The sequence below is a fragment of the Ahaetulla prasina genome, chromosome 4, assembly GCF_028640845.1.
Source record: "Ahaetulla prasina isolate Xishuangbanna chromosome 4, ASM2864084v1, whole genome shotgun sequence".
NCBI lineage: Eukaryota > Metazoa > Chordata > Lepidosauria > Squamata > Colubridae > Ahaetulla > Ahaetulla prasina.
The window spans coordinates 76481386-76497242 of record NC_080542.1 but is presented as its reverse complement, the minus strand read 5'-3'; the positions used below and the strand labels follow the sequence as shown (position 1 = coordinate 76497242).

The 15857-nt window shown below is 38.4% G+C and overlaps 1 protein-coding gene across 15 annotated transcripts in view; it reads left to right on the top strand.

Annotated features, from left to right (window-relative positions):
- Positions 1-15857, top strand: part of ITGA9 (integrin subunit alpha 9) — a 762385-nt gene that overhangs the window by 541913 nt on the left and 204615 nt on the right. For 13 of the 15 annotated variants that reach the window (XM_058183141.1, XM_058183147.1, XM_058183148.1 and 10 more), the window contains one exon: positions 6819-6944. The exons of the other annotated variants lie outside the window; for them this stretch is intronic. In XM_058183141.1, coding sequence (XP_058039124.1) covers positions 6819-6944 — 126 coding nt within the window. The remainder of the gene's footprint in view (positions 1-6818; positions 6945-15857) is intronic. 15 annotated transcript variants of the gene reach the window in all.

Here is a 15857-nt window from a genome sequence, read left to right as displayed (position 1 = left end):
ATTGGACTTGTCAAAATAAAAGCAGAGTGGTAGCAGAGTAAAAAAAAAAGCAGAAGCAGTAGAGTGAAAAACTCTAATTCTTTTTAAAAAAAGAATTTATGTCTGGGGACCTCTAAATACTATCGAATATATAAAATCGACTTGAGGAGTGGAGGATCCCTGAAGTAACTACCTGATTTGATTGAACATTGATGAGATATTTAAAATTGACTTGGAGGTTTGATTTCTGAACTGATGATTGTAGAGACTCAAACGGAATGGTGTTAATGATTCAAAATATTAAGGACATTAAGGACCTTATCTTGGAACTATACAAGGACATGGTAGAAATATTTGATTTTATAGATAGAAGACAGAAAAATCTCAAATACACTTCTGTGCCAGGAGATAAGATTGATAAAAGTCAAAGCAAGAATCTGTATATCATGGTCAAATCTCTGGCTAAAGCTTAACTTTCTTCCGCAAGATCTTGCTCCATTAATCCTCCAAGACAAATTCTCTTCATCATGGATCAAGGCTGCCGAGTCCAACTTTGTCAAATTAGTTTTCTCCCCAGCTTTAATACTCAAGATGGACTATGATCTAGCAAGACAAACCTTGCAACAAACGGTGGAGTACATCAAGAGGCAGGCAGACTTAGGGAAAACTCCGCTGTTTCTGGCTCCAGATGCCACTAGATGTGTTGTTGTTCCTGCCAGCTATCTTAGTCAGTTGGAATCAGCAAACCACCAAAAAGCATTTGCACTTGCACAGTGCCATGCACTTCCATCGGCCGTTCTGTATGGCAAGTATAAAAGGATACAATTCACAGAAAGACTCTGTCCCTGTGGCTAAGGAGAGGTGGAGACTGTGGGACACATGCTCCTTAGATGTTCCTTTTATACAGAGATTAGGAAAAAATATATTCTGCCAATAACTGCAAGGTACCCTGGCTGCGCTGACACTATCTATCTTCAGTAGTTGCTTAAGGATGAACAGGCCAAAACTACAGCACAGATGGCCAGATTCTGCGCAGCAGCACTGGAGATTCATTGCAAATACATGTCTTCTTCACCTTGGGCCTCTGGTGGCTTAGCAGACTAAGTCTGTCTGTTATTAACATAGCTGCTTGCAATTACTGCAAGATCAAGTCCCACCATGCTCAAGGTTGACTCAGCCTTCCATCCTTTATAAGGTAGGTAAAATGAGGACTCAGATTGTTGGGGGCAATAAAAGTTGACTTTGTATATAATATACAAATGGATGAAGACTATTGCTTAACACAGTGTAAGCCGCCCTGAGTCTTCAGAGAAGGGCGGGATATAAATTCAAATAAAATAAAATAAAAAAATAGAGATGTATATAACAACTGTGGCTAACCCTTGCAACTGCTTAGCCATTCCCCTTTTAGCATTGAACCCACAACAGGCCATGCAGTTTAGGGATTGCAATAATTGTATAATCAGACCATGTAAAATGGATACTGGATTTTATTATAGATTTAGCTGTCATTTATTATTTTAAACTAGAAGTCTTAAGTGTATATATACTGAGTATTTTTATTTGTTTCTGGTCTAAGACTGTAATAATAAAACAAAGACCAGGACATGAAGCAAAGAATGGAATCATCAGCTGGAACAGAAGGGGAATTAGAACTGAGAAACCAGAAAAAAGAAGATAACAAGGAGGAGACACTATTAAAATGAATAAGAATTGAGGAATTAAAATGGGGAAAAATATTTTAAAAGATTTTTAAAAGAAATGGGAGGAACGGGAAGAGTTTTGGAGGGAAATGATAGGCTTTAGAGCAGAAAGCTTTCAAATTACAGTAGAAAAAGACAGGGCAAGGAGAAAAAATTAAATTATGGATTCAGAATATAAACTTCAAAGTAGATGGAATAAAAGATTTACGAGGAAAACGGGAGGCAAGTAAAAAAAAGGTAGGATTAAAGGATGGGATTTGGATAAGAGATAATGGTTAAAGGAAGAAAAAGAGTTATAGATATGTCATGATTATATGTTAATAATTGTATTAATATTAGAATGATATAGGGTGGACAATTAGTTGGTATTTAATATAAGTAAATATTAGGATAAACAGTACAACAAACAGATATGAAACTGGAAAATTATGAATGAGAATTCATTATTAATTGGAAATGAGAGGTTGAAAGATGGTATTATTAAAAGTGTATAAAATATGACTATTGTGTAGGTAATGTGAAAGTAGATATATTTATGTGTATTAACAAATTTTAAAATATACAGAGAGGAAGAGTTAAATAATGAGAATATGAATAACAAAACAGAGTATCATGTCCTTGAATATAATAATGTGGAGGGGGGAAAATATTAGTGGAAGTTTAGAATGTAAGGGTGTAAAGCAATGTATCACAAAGTCAAACAAGTTAGGAAAAGAAACATGAAAAATAGACACAAAGAATGAAAATTGTGGTAAGCTTGAAATGTTAGGATGTAAGAAACTGGTATGCTGTTTGATCAATGAAGTGATGTTAGTATTAAAAGAATAATATTGTAGTTGCATATATATATAATCATATATATATATGATTAGAATGATGATGTAAAATTATTAACATAAAGATTAATCAATATATTATGATTATAAATAACACGTTTAAGTGATTAAGTCTGTTTCTTTTATTTTTGAATATAACGTTAAGAAATTGTATAGTTATAGTTGAAAGAGATATTAATTGGAAAATATACCATATCCTGTAGGTATTGGGAATATTGTATACAACAATGAAAACAGGAAGGGAAATGGAATGGAATGGAAGAGAGTAGGAGAGGAGGGGAGAAAGAGTAGGGTTAGAGAGAGGAAAGAAGAGAGGGAAGTGGAGGGGAGGAGAAGAGAAGAGTAGAAAGGGAAGAAGAGGGAAGTGGAGAAGAAGAGAAATAGAGAGGGGAGAGGAGAAGGAGAGAGGGAAGTAGAGGGAAAAAGAGGAGAAGGAAGGAGGGAAGTAGAGAAAAAGGAGAAGGGAAGAGAGGGAGGAGAAAGGAGAGAAAAGGAGATGGATTGTTTTTGTTGTAAAATTGGGTGAAATATAGCGTACAGGAGAAAAGAAAACAGATGGACAATTTCATATTTTTTCTACTTGAAGGTTATACTATTGAAATTATAATGAAAGATAAGGTGGATGTTAAGGCATATTGGTTTAGACGTTATTGCATACTTGTTAATATTTATATGAAAATTAAAATTTTGTGTAAAAGATGGGGTAAATTGGGGTGAAATCTAAAAAATTTCCCTACCGGTTCTGTGGGTGTGGCTTAATTGGTGGGCATGGCTTAGTGGTCAGGTGACTGGGTGGGCATGGCTAATAACAATAAATAATAAAAATAATAAGCAAAGTACACAAAACAATAAGAGGTACCAAAAACCAACTTTCACACTTCACACACAACACAACTGACTCACACACAATGTAAAAACAGCTGTACTTCACCCAAAATGGCCCCTGCAACAAGCAGGAACCTCACACAGCCACAAAAAGCTCAAAAACCAACTTTCACACTTTACACGCATACAACACAACACAATTGACTCACACACATACACACACAAAATGCCACATACAGCTTTGTGACATTTTGTGTGTTTGTGTAGTTAGAGTGAAACACTACAGAAATACACCAAATCTCAAAAAGGTGTACAATATTTTATTTTATTTATATTTTTTAGATCAGGGGTCTCCAGCCTTAGTAACTTTAAGTTTTGTGGACTTCAACTCCCAGAGTTCCTCAGCCAGCAAAGCTGCCTGAGGAACCCTGGGAGTTGAAGTCCACACGCCTTAAAGTTACTAAGGTTGGAGACAACTGTTTTAGATAAAAGCAGCTAAATTTAAAACTTCATTAACATTAAATTGCTGTCTAAAAAAAAACTCCTTAAAAAAACTCCAATTAACTATTTTTAAAGCCCCCCCCCTCCAGTTACTTAAGCAATTGGAGGCAGGCAGATTGAGTTGCTCACCGAGGAGATGGATTGCAGGCAGGCAGATTCAGTTGCTAGCTGATGCAACTGATTGCAACAGCTGAAGCAAAGTAAGGCTTAGCAAGCCCGAAAGAAGCAGCAATTAGGCAAGTGGGGACAGGGTGATTGGGTGGGCATGGATGGGGGCTGTTGTAAAAGGTTGTAAAAAATGATTTTAAAAGCCTGTGATGATGAGGCAACTCAGCTGGGATTGCCAGAGGAAAAAAAGCTTTTTAAAGGCTCCTCTGACGATCCCAGCTGAAGTTGCCTGATCACCAGAACCTCTTAAAAGGATTTTTTTAAACAAGCTCTTCGGCAAAAGAGCTTGTAGAAAACATGTTTTTTAAAGGTTTTTTAAAGGTTCTGGCAATCAGGCAATTCACCTGGGATCGCCAGAGGAGCCTTTTAAAAGCTTTTTTTTTTTCGGCAGAAGAGGTTGTTTAAAAAAAGAGTTTAAAGGGTTCTGATGATCCCAGCTGAGCCGCGCGATCATCAAAGGCTTTTTTTTATTTTTAAAAGCACTTTTTTGGCCAAAAAAAAAAATGCTTTTAAAAGTAAAAAAACCCCAACCCCTCTGATATTCGCGCGGCTCAGCTGGGGCAGGGGGCAGGGCCAAGGATTTTTGCTACCGGTTCTCCGAACCACCCACCGCCATCGCTACCGGATCAGGTGATCCAGTCCGAGCCGGGAACATTTCAACCCTGGGGTAAATAATATGAAATAAGGAAAATGGAATGTAATAATTATGAATATGTTTTCCATATTGAAATGTATGCTACTCAAACACCATACCATCCACATAATGATATGTATAAATTTAAAAAAAAAACTTGATGGGGGGGGGGAAAGAAAGGAGAACTCTTAGAATAGGTAGCCCTTCAAAAGGAACTTTTATTGGGAAACAGTGATAGCAAAGAGAGTAGGTAGGATCTGAAGTTCCTGCGCTAAATCGTTAGGTTAAAAGTTACTCATTCAAACCCCTTCTTACTGCTCAGCCCAACACAAGCCAATCACCGTGTTGAATTGCTGTGAGAACTTTAGGCTGAGAAGTTGATAAGTTGTTTTCAGGCACCATTCTCTTGTCTTCTTCGGAGCTGAAACAAAACAGATGGCCCCAAGCCAATCCCTCTGTCCTCCCTAGCCCAGGAAGATACATCAAAGTAAAGAAAGACTAAAGCAGATGACAGGTTATAAAAATACCAAGGCCCCTTCCTTCCGCCAGAATGGCAGTGCCCCTATAGGGATCTGTGGGGACCTGACAGTAATTTGGGTGCCGGTTGTAAGACAAAGAGAGCAATTTTTTTGTAGCCAAGACCCATATTTTTTTTCCTTGAGGATTCATAGTCCACAATGAGCAAAGTGAGCTTAATTGTAACTTGCACTGATTAGAACAAGTTTTTCTAAGTTTTATTTTATTGACTATTTCACGATATTTCAGCCTATTGTAGTTCTGGATGGGTACAACAAAGTCAAAACAAGTAAATAAAAATAATGTATGAATAGTAAAAGTCATCAACAAACAAGACATGGTTTTATTTGTGAATTTTTTGTGTTTTATAAAAATGTACATCAGATTTATAGTAGATTTTGAGAAATTCAATTTTCATGTCCTAAAATGGTGGGAAAATGGGAAATTTTGGCATTTATGATCAAGGAATTATGGACATTGCAACACATAATTCAAGGTCTATGTTACCTTAGGAGCAGAAACAACATAGAGTGCAGCATTGTTTACAAAATTATTTTAGGAACTTTCTTTCAGTCTGACTCGGATAATTTTGGTAATTCTGTTCAGTCAGTAAAATAGGATTCATCTTGTCCTGGATGTAATTCATTAATGGTGGATTTCATTCAGCTTTGTGTCAGTCTAATCAACTTGCATCTTATAACAGCTGTTTGGAGGAATCTTCTGAGAAGCTCCACTTAATATCAATATCATCTGGCATCCTTACAGTGTATAAATTAGCCTCCTTTGCCATCCAAGAAAGGCCAAATGTAAGCACTGTTTTGAATTTCAGCTGTTTAGGACTTAAGCATAGGAATGTTACATATAAACTATGTCTTAAAATCTGTCTTTGGATGCCTTCTAAGGTTGTGTTCAACTATAGGCTTGAAACTATTGCTATGTTCTAAAATAAAATAAAGTAAAATAAATATATTTCTTCTTGCTATTCATATACTAGATGGCATCTGGACTTCTTCTTTTCCAAATTTGAAAGCCGTTTTTTTTTTTTTGCCTAATAAGGCTAATAATGTTCACTCTTGGTTGCTGAAACAGTCCAAATAGATTTGTTGCCATGCAAAATACAGTCCATTCATCAAAGTAACTCTTAAAGGAGTATAAAAATCTGTATAGCATGATTCATCTCTTCCTTGGTTCTATGTGTTATAAGTGTGACTGTTGGTATTAGTAATTGATGAAACTTATTGAATTACAGTTTGAAAACTAAGCAGTTTTTGAGTTCTGGTTGCAATCAAAATAAGTATAGACATAGCATTATTTATAGCAAACCATCCTACCCTGATTCCTTCTGCATAGGTAAGGATTACAACTCCAAAATTTACAAGCATGTGAATTGGAGGGGGGAGGGCAGGGAGCTCCTTCCCATGGTAGCTCTTGTTTTGAGAGTTCTTTCCCTGCAATCTTATTGTTTGAGATTTCCACAATGATGTTGGGTGGAGCCATAGTAAATAGCAATCATATTGTTGAGATATAATCATCACTCCATTTCATGCAGACCTTAGGTTTTAACAGCAACTACAGCAGATTAATAATAAGATATATATTAAAATGTCCAAAAATGGTGTACAAAGTTAGAGGGTGTGCTTTGTGATCTTTCTTTAGGTTGCTCAGGACAAAGGAAACTGCTCTTTTCAGAATAACTCAACACCATGTGTCATTCCTCAGGAAAAGGAGAATATTTTTCACACAATATTTGCCTTTTTTACCAAGTCTGGGAGGAAAGTACTGGTAAGAAACCTTATCACTTTGAACAGCTTCCTTCTAAAACACAATATATGTATATAATTTCCACTGCTGCTAAAAGAAACTTTGCTCCTTGAGTACATGGATAATTTTAAGCTATTCCAGGAGATAGTGGAGGACAGAAGGGCCTAGTGTGCTATGGGTTGCAAAGAATTAGACGTGACATAGTGACTGAACAAAGATTTAAGCAACAATGCTTTCATGCTTTTTCAATTTAAGTCTTAATTTTAGATTGTAGCAAGCAATTTCAGCTCTCTATGTAGACCAATCAGGAAACCAATTCTGTAACAAGACTAGAACTGTAATTTATTTTAAAGTAACATAATCCTGCAAATTGATTATGCTTTTGGGTCCCTCCCTCTTATACCAGTTGAGTCAGGGAGGGGTCAGCCTGAAAAAAAAATTAACTCTGTTCCCAGGGCTTCTGTCATTTTCGTTTAGGTAACAATTTCTGTATATTTGCTTCAAGGCCACCTTCCTATCTCTCTGCAATCATTAATTAGAAAAGTATGCCTATTAGGTGAAAATAATACTGACACATGCTTAAAACATGAGAAAAACATTTTGGTGTATGTCAAATTACATGATGAATGTTGAAGGACCCAATAATGATGAAGGTAACATGATGGGAAAATTGTCTGGGATGGCAGAGCGAGTAAGAATCAAATAAATGGTTCCCATTTAAATTGAAGTTCTGCAGTTTAGATCTGGGCTTTACCACTTCTGAATTTTTTGGGGAAAGAAAAGATTATCATGGAATCTAATTCACAGATTTTCCACATACAGTTATTTGATCCTCACAGATTTTTATGCAGGTTGGCTTACTTCCAGGTGGGTTCAAGGATCAAAACCTTAAGTTCTGATTCATACCCATACCTTAAAAGTAAATCCAATGATCTGAGAGGGATTTGCATTTGGTTTGGAGTATGCAGAAATTGTATTGTTAGTAGAATGTATGTTGCATTACAACTGTGAGTCTTAAAAATCTGAGAAAAGTTTTTAAAAGCCAATTCCTGTATAACTATGAACAGGATTCAAGCTGAATTCTTAAAGAGGTGGTCAAAAAACTTTTCATTTCAATATTGTTACATATGTATGCAACTTGCATAGCGACCGCTGATTGGTGGATTCAGCGGCAGGAGTTTTAAATTGCTGCTATTGGTCTGCTTGCATGCCAGAGGTCTCTTGGCAGCTGCCAAGTCGTTCGTAATTGATTTGCTGGATTAATAAAGAGCTGAAAGTTCCTGCCATCTCTTCCTTGCAAGAACCTAACATTGGCAACAAAGGTGGGATTCCAGGAAGAACCGAGGAACTGACCATCATCTCGTCATAGCCATGGCTATTCTACTGCTTGGAGAATCTCCTCGGCCAACCTAATGATGATTACTCAGACCTCGCCAGCACCGGCAACCTATGATCCCCAGATGGAAGAATGGGACACATACATGAGCCATTTCACTATGTTCTTAGAAGCTAAAAACTACCAGGACCTACTGGACCCAATAATGATGAGAGAGCTCTCTTTCTGACCTACTGTGGGCCGAAGGTCTTCAAGATGGTGCAGACTTTAGTTTCCCCAGTTGACATTGAGTCCATTGCATGGATGATGCTACAGAGCATATTGCGGGACCATTAGCCCCAGCCATGACCCATATGGTTAGCAGGCATGAGTTTTATCAGTGTGTCAAGATGAGGGGTTTTTAATTTGTTTTAAATGGGGTTTATTTTTATATTATGTATTTTATATTTAAATTTAGGCCATATGGAATAAGTTTTTTAAATAGTTTTTATTGTAATATATTGTATTGTTTTATTTGGCAGTTCACTGCCCTGAGTCCTTCAGGAGAAGGGTGGTATAAAAATTAAAATATTATTATTATTATTATTATTATTATTATTATTATTATTATTATTATTATTATTATTATTATTATTATTATTATTATTATTATTATTGGGAAACGATCAATGAGTTCGTAGCACAACTAAGAGAAATCTCATCAAATTGCAAGTTCATCAATCCTGAAGAAATGATGAAAGACTGCATCATTCTAGGAACGAGAGACCTAACCCTCCAGAAGAAATTACTGGGGAGGCAAGGGGTCTTCTTTAAGGATGCCATTGAGGAAGCGGAAGCAGCCGAAATCTCAGATAATTCCGTCGCGGACATCAGGAGAGCCAGTGGAGTCTACCGGAGAGCTGAAGTCAGGATCGAAGCCTCAGAGGAGGAGGACAATGGGGAGCAAGATGACGCAGTGCATCAAGTGCATCCAGAGAAACGAGTAAGCCACAGAGTTGGTGATTTCCAACAACCCCGTTGTTCTGGATGATGGGATTTCACACAAGATCGGCTTGCCATTTTAAAGAGGCCAATTGCCGCCACTGTCAGTGGAAGGGCCACGTCGCCATGATTTGCCAGGCTACTCAACCTGCCCCAGTAGAATGCCTTCGGCCCCTAGGAGGCAGGGACCAACAAGGCCGGGGCTCCAGAGAAACAGACACCAAGAGGACTTTTATCCTGATCATCGAGACATACATCAAACAACTGTGGGTCAGCTGCCTGCGGCCGCGACAAATTGCACATACAGTAACTGTAACCATTGAGGGAAGTCCCTGCCAAATGGAGCTAGATACCAGATCGTTCTTTATCATCATGGAAAACCCTGCAATGCTTAAACCTGAAGATCTCCAAAAGGCAACTGAGACCGCAGGATATCCAACTGAATGATTACCAAGGAAACCCTATTAGTGTACTGGGATGAGCAGAGGTCTGGGTTCAGTTCAAAGAATTCCAGAGACACCTACCCCTAACTGTCGTCTCTAGCCATTGCCTCACCTTGCTAGGCATTGAGTGGTTTAAACCATTGAAGCTAGGCATCACGGGATTGCACCAGATCCGGGGGACCAAACTGAACCAACTGCTGACTGAATTTGGTGATGTGTTCAATGGGAGCCTAGGTAAATATACAGGGAAACCCATGTCATTTAACCTAGACCCCCAAATTGCCCCAATAAGACTCAAGCCTTGCAGGGTTCCATTTGCTTTACAGCCCAAGGTCGGTGAACAATTAGATAGACTAATTGCCCAGGGGTTTTTAGAACTGATTGAGCATGCCACATGGGAGACCCCAATAGTCACCCCAATGAAGCCGGATGGGTGAATCAGAGTGTGCGCGGACTATAAGTGTACAATTAATAAGGCCCTTCAGCAGCATGCTCATCCAGTACCAGTAGTGCAGCATTTGCTTCATTCTTTAGGAAAGGCCAAGATATTCGCCAAGCTGGACTTGGTCCAGGCCTACCAGCAGTTGCCTGTGGATGAAGCCACTGCAGAGGCCCAAAAAATTGGAACCCACCGGGAGGCATTTAAATGCAAACGGTTGCAATTCGGAATCAGTGTGGCCCTGGGGTTATTTCAAAGTATGATGGAGAGACTGTTGCAGGGTATCCCAGGAGTCATTCCTTATGTCGATGATATCCTCATATCAGGAGAGTCGATGAAACAATTAATGGCCAGGCTAAGGGAAACTCTGAGGAGGCTTTAAAAGAGAGGTCTCAAAATAAAAAAGGAAAAGTGTAAAATCTGGGTTACCCAAGTGGAATTCTTGGGGTATCTTATTGATGGCTCAGGAATCCATCCCACTAATTCCAAAATAAAAGCCATCAAAGAAGCTCCAACCCCCAGGAATAAATCAGAATTGCAAGTCTTTTTGGCACTATTGAACTTTTATAATATTTTTTTTTGAAACAAAAGGCTACCGTTGCTGAGCCTCTCCATTGACTCCTGGAGAAGATGCCTGTGTGGACATGAGGATGGAAGGAGAACAACACCTTCACAGCAGTGAAAGATCTGCTATCCTCCGACAGTGTCCTCATACAATGCACCGAAACCCTCCCACTATTACTGACCTGCGACGCTTCCCCTTTCGGAGTCGGAGCCGTTTTAAGCCACAGTCTCTGAGATGGATTGGAGGCTCCTATAGCCTATTATTCAAAGACACTATCCCCAGCTGAGAGAAATTACAGCCAACTCGATAGGGAAGTCTTGGGTGCCATCGCAGGAATAAAGCATTTTTGTGAATATCTATACAGCCAGAGATTTGAATTTGTCACCGATCACAAACCACTCCTGGGCCTTATCGCAGGAGACCAGCAAACTCCAGCCTTTATGTCCCCCAGACTGACTAAATGGTCCATCTTTCTGACAGGATATATTTACACACTCATACACCGCCCTGGTAAAAGCATCATCAATATGGATGCCCTCAACTGATCCCCAATACTGGAATTAGTGCAAGACCCCGTGCCCACCACCCACGTTTTGCTGATTGACACACATGAGATCAGCCCCATCACATCCACAAAGATTGCAGAACATACAAAGAAAGAGAAGGTACTATCCAAAGTCTTGAACTGGGTGTTGAGGGGATGGCTGTAAGGAAAAGTGGGAAGCGAATTTGTGAACTTTGAAAATAGGCAGCTGGAATTGTCAGTTTTGAAGGGGTGCCTTCTATGGGGGGGAAAGACTGGTATTTCTCCAGAGCCTATGGAAACAAGTGCTGGAGACATTACACACTGGGCACCCGGGCATCATGCACATGAAAGCATTGACACAAAGTTACATCTGGTGGCAACCCCCAGAGAGTGGGAAGTACCCAAGGGACTCTGGTCAAGGGTACATATAGACTATGTGGGACCTATGGGGGGGACAAATGTTCTTGACAGTGGTGGATGCATACTTCAAGTGGCTGGAGATCATCATCATGCCCACCAGCACAACGGAAGCAACCAAAAGGCCCTGAGGAGGATGTTCATTACATATGGGCTGCCTGACGTCCTAGTTTAGGACAACGGACTGCAACTGACCGCTAAGGCAATGGAGTAATTCTTGGGGGGACTAGGAATCAGGCACGTGTTGGTGGCACCTTTCAAGCTGGCCAGTAATGGACAAGCCGAATGAATGGTGAAGCTGAACAAAGAAGGCCTCACCTGCATGGGATCAGGGAGCTGGCAGGAGAAAATTGACCAGTTCTTTCTGGCGCAACGTATCACCCCCAGCACTGTCACCGGCAGAAGCCCAGATGAAGTACTCATGGAACACAAGCTAAGGTCACAGCTGGACCATCTTCATCCTAACTATCACCCTGAAACATCAGCATGGCCCACCAAACTCAGCCGGGGGTTCAATGTAGGTGACCTCATATTCAGTCAGAACAACGCGGGGCCTCCCACCTGGGTGCCAGCTAGGGTCACGGCTGTTATAGGACCCAAGTCCTACAAAGTGGAGCTGGACGATGATCAAGTGTGGAGACAACACATTGACCAACTCCGAACCCGGTTGGGAGAGTTCCAGTTAAAGAGAACCGAGAGAAAAAACCAGGGGAACGACATCGACCATCACAAGTCTCCGCCCCGAGGACCTTACAATCACAAGGACGCTGACATTGGAGAACCAGCTCTGATTGACATCAACCAAGATGACCTGCTCTATAATCCAGAGAGAGCGCGCTGAGACTTATCTGTGTCCGACGAGGAAGAGAGAGAGCCCTCTTGATGCTGGGCCTGGAACTGCAACGCACCGGGGGGGGGGGAGTTCGAGGCATTTCCATTGTTGCCAGCCAGAGAAGGCATAGATTCAACCTTACTCGATGGAAGCCAGGGGACAACTGAATTGTGCAGGCCCAGTAGGACAATTAGATGCCCCATCTACCTGCGGGATTACGTTACTTTATTGGACACTGATTGGACCTTTTTTGTATTGGATATTGCTTGGACATTTTTATTCTAGGAGGGGAGGGGTGTTCGTACGTATGCAATTTGCATAGCCACCACTGATTGGTTGATTGGGGGGAATCCACTGATTGGAGCGGCGGGAATTTTAAATTGCTGCTATTGGCCAGCTTGCATGCCGGAGGTCTATAAAGAGTGAGGCTTGGCATAATTGATTTGCTGGATTAATATAAAGAGCTGAAAGTTCCTGCCATCTCTTCCTTGCGAGAACCTAACAAATACATTGCAAGACAATTAATTTATATAAAGGCAAGTGGAAATTGTCTGATGCTGATTTAGATCTTTGATCAATTTAGGGCTGAGAAGCAGCAGGTTTTCAGTAGAAGTCTTTGTCCAAAACCTTTTCCAATCAAAGCCTGTTGTGTTTCTCCAACTTTCAATCTAAAGTTCCTATGATAAAATCTTATCCACATATGGGATTTATGATAATTTTGCTGCATTGCCTGAATGTGGAAGTTATGATTAGAGTTATTTTTTTTTTATAAATAATTTTTATTTCCATTTTCCAACATCATATTTATGTACAAACTATTATCCATCATTAATCATTAATTTTTATTTATTACTGATTCAGGCCGGCCCGATTGCCACTTCCTTTCTTCACAACCTCCCTCTCTACCCTCTACTACTTTCCCATCCTTCATCTCCTTCACTTTACTACTTCCTCTCCTCCTTCTCCACTCCTCCCTTCTTCCACCCTATCTAACCTTCTTATTCCCCTCCTCCTTCTCTACTCTTTCCTACCTACTTTCTTCCCTCCTTCTACTCCTCTCTCCTTTTCTTCCTGAAATGGCAGTCGAGCATCCCCAATATCATTTAAAAAATTTTAATTTCATATCTTCAAAAATTACTGTCCATTAATAATCAATCCATGTATCATTTCCCCCCCTTCCCCCCTTCTCCCCCACCCAGACTTCCCAGAGCAAATACCGGGTATTATGACCAACAATCACAAACTAAAGTATATAAAATATACATAACCTCCCACCTTTAAAAATCTAAAACTTTAGATCCCCTCACAATAAAAATAAAAAGATAGGAAAGAATAATAAAAAAAAGAAAAGAAAAGAAGCAATACCAACTTCACATATTACTTCTTCTTACAGTCCATTTTTAAAATTAATCCATCTTCTCAAATTCAATTTTTTTTCCACTTGTATATTCCTTCAAATTTCATAAGTCCATTTCTCAAATTACAGTCCATCTTCTCAAACTCAAATTTTTATCACTTATATATTTCTTCAATTGCCATAACATTTAATGTCCGTTCTCCTTAGAGTCCATTTTAAAAATTAGTCATTCTTCTAAAGTTCAATTTTTTTTCACCCACTTGTATATTCCTTCAAATTTCATAAATCCATTTCTTAATTTACAATCCAGCTTCTCAAATTCAAATTTTCATCACTTATATATTTCTTCAATTGTCATAACATTTAATATCCAATCTTCCAATACTACTCCATCAATCAAATATCATTTCGAATAAAAACTCTCAAATATAATATTTCCAGCTTAACTTCATAACTTTTACTATCTATAAACGTATCATTTAAAACAAATAATCATTTAAACTACATCCACAATATAACAGTAAACAGTTAAAATCATTACATCCACATTATCTAAATTCATAAATTTCACTTTCCATCCTTCACAATTGAATAATATCATCCCATAGATTTATACCATACAAATAGCAAATAACAAAAATCCTATAATTTATATCCTAAACAAATCAATTCCAAAAATTAACCATAATCATCATATTCACATCTTCCCCTCTCCCATTCTATTTTCCATTATTTCCAAACCAATTAACTTAGCATCTAACAACAAAGGATTCCCACTCTTTAAAACATTAATATAAAAATGTCTCGCTTTCATAACTGAATTAAGAAAATACTTTCTGCCTCTAAAATTCACTGACAAACCCATTGGGACTTCCCATCTAAAATATATCTGATGTTTCTTAAACTCATCCACTAAAAAAGCAAATTCTCTTCTCTTTCTTAACATTTTAGGAGGAATTTCCTTCATCATTTTTATATCTTGTCCCAATATTTGAAATTTATTTTTATAAAAGGCTTGCAAAATTTCATACCTAACCTTTTTAGTTGTAAAATAAATAACCACATCCCTCGGTACTCTATTTTGTCTTGCCCACCAAGAATTAACACAATAAATTCTTTCAATATTAGTCTCAAAATCTTCCGGCTCCACACCCTTTATCTGAGCAAAGGCTTGCGTAAAAATCTCCTTTAAATTTTCCTTCCTATTTTGTTTCAACCCCCTCACCCTTATAGCATATTCCATTAATCTATATTGTAATATTACTCTTTCTTCATCTGCCCTATCTACCTTTGCCTGTATATCTTCCATCTTATTATCTAAGTTCCAATTGTTTTGATTTTTTTGAATTTCTTCTATTTTCCTTTGCAACTCTAAATTAGCTTTATTAATTTCTGCAAGATCATCCTCCATCTGAATACAAGAGCTCAATATTTGCAATTGCATCCTTTACCATTTTCATTTCCTCTTCTGCTCTTCCACCACTTCCTTAAAATCCAACATCTCTTTCTCTATTTCATCAAATTTTGATCTATTTCTAAAAATGACTCTCCAAAACTCCTGTAAAGAATTTCTTAATTCCTTTTAATTTCTTCTTTTTTTTATTGAAAGAGTTTTAAAAACAAAACATTTTCCCCTTTTTCCCCCTCCTCCCAAAACCCCTTTCCCCTCCTCCCCCGGCTTCCCGGTCAATCACAAGGTATTGTTATACATAAACCAAACACAGAATAAAATTTTCCCTTCCAATCCAAATAACCACATCCAAAGCTTTTCATCTCCCAACCCCCTCCCCATTACATAAAATAACTTTCTAATTATTCAAAGGCAATCTGATATTTCTTAATCTGATATCTATTTTGTAGATAATCAATCCATTTTTTCCATTCAATTAAATATCTTTCCTGCGTATTGTCTTTTAAAAAAGCTGAGATTTTAGCCATCTCAGACAAATTAATAACTTTCAGTATCCATTCTTCTATTGTAGGTATCTCTTCTTTCTTCCAGTATTGTCCAATCAACAGTCTTGCTGCTGTTATTAAA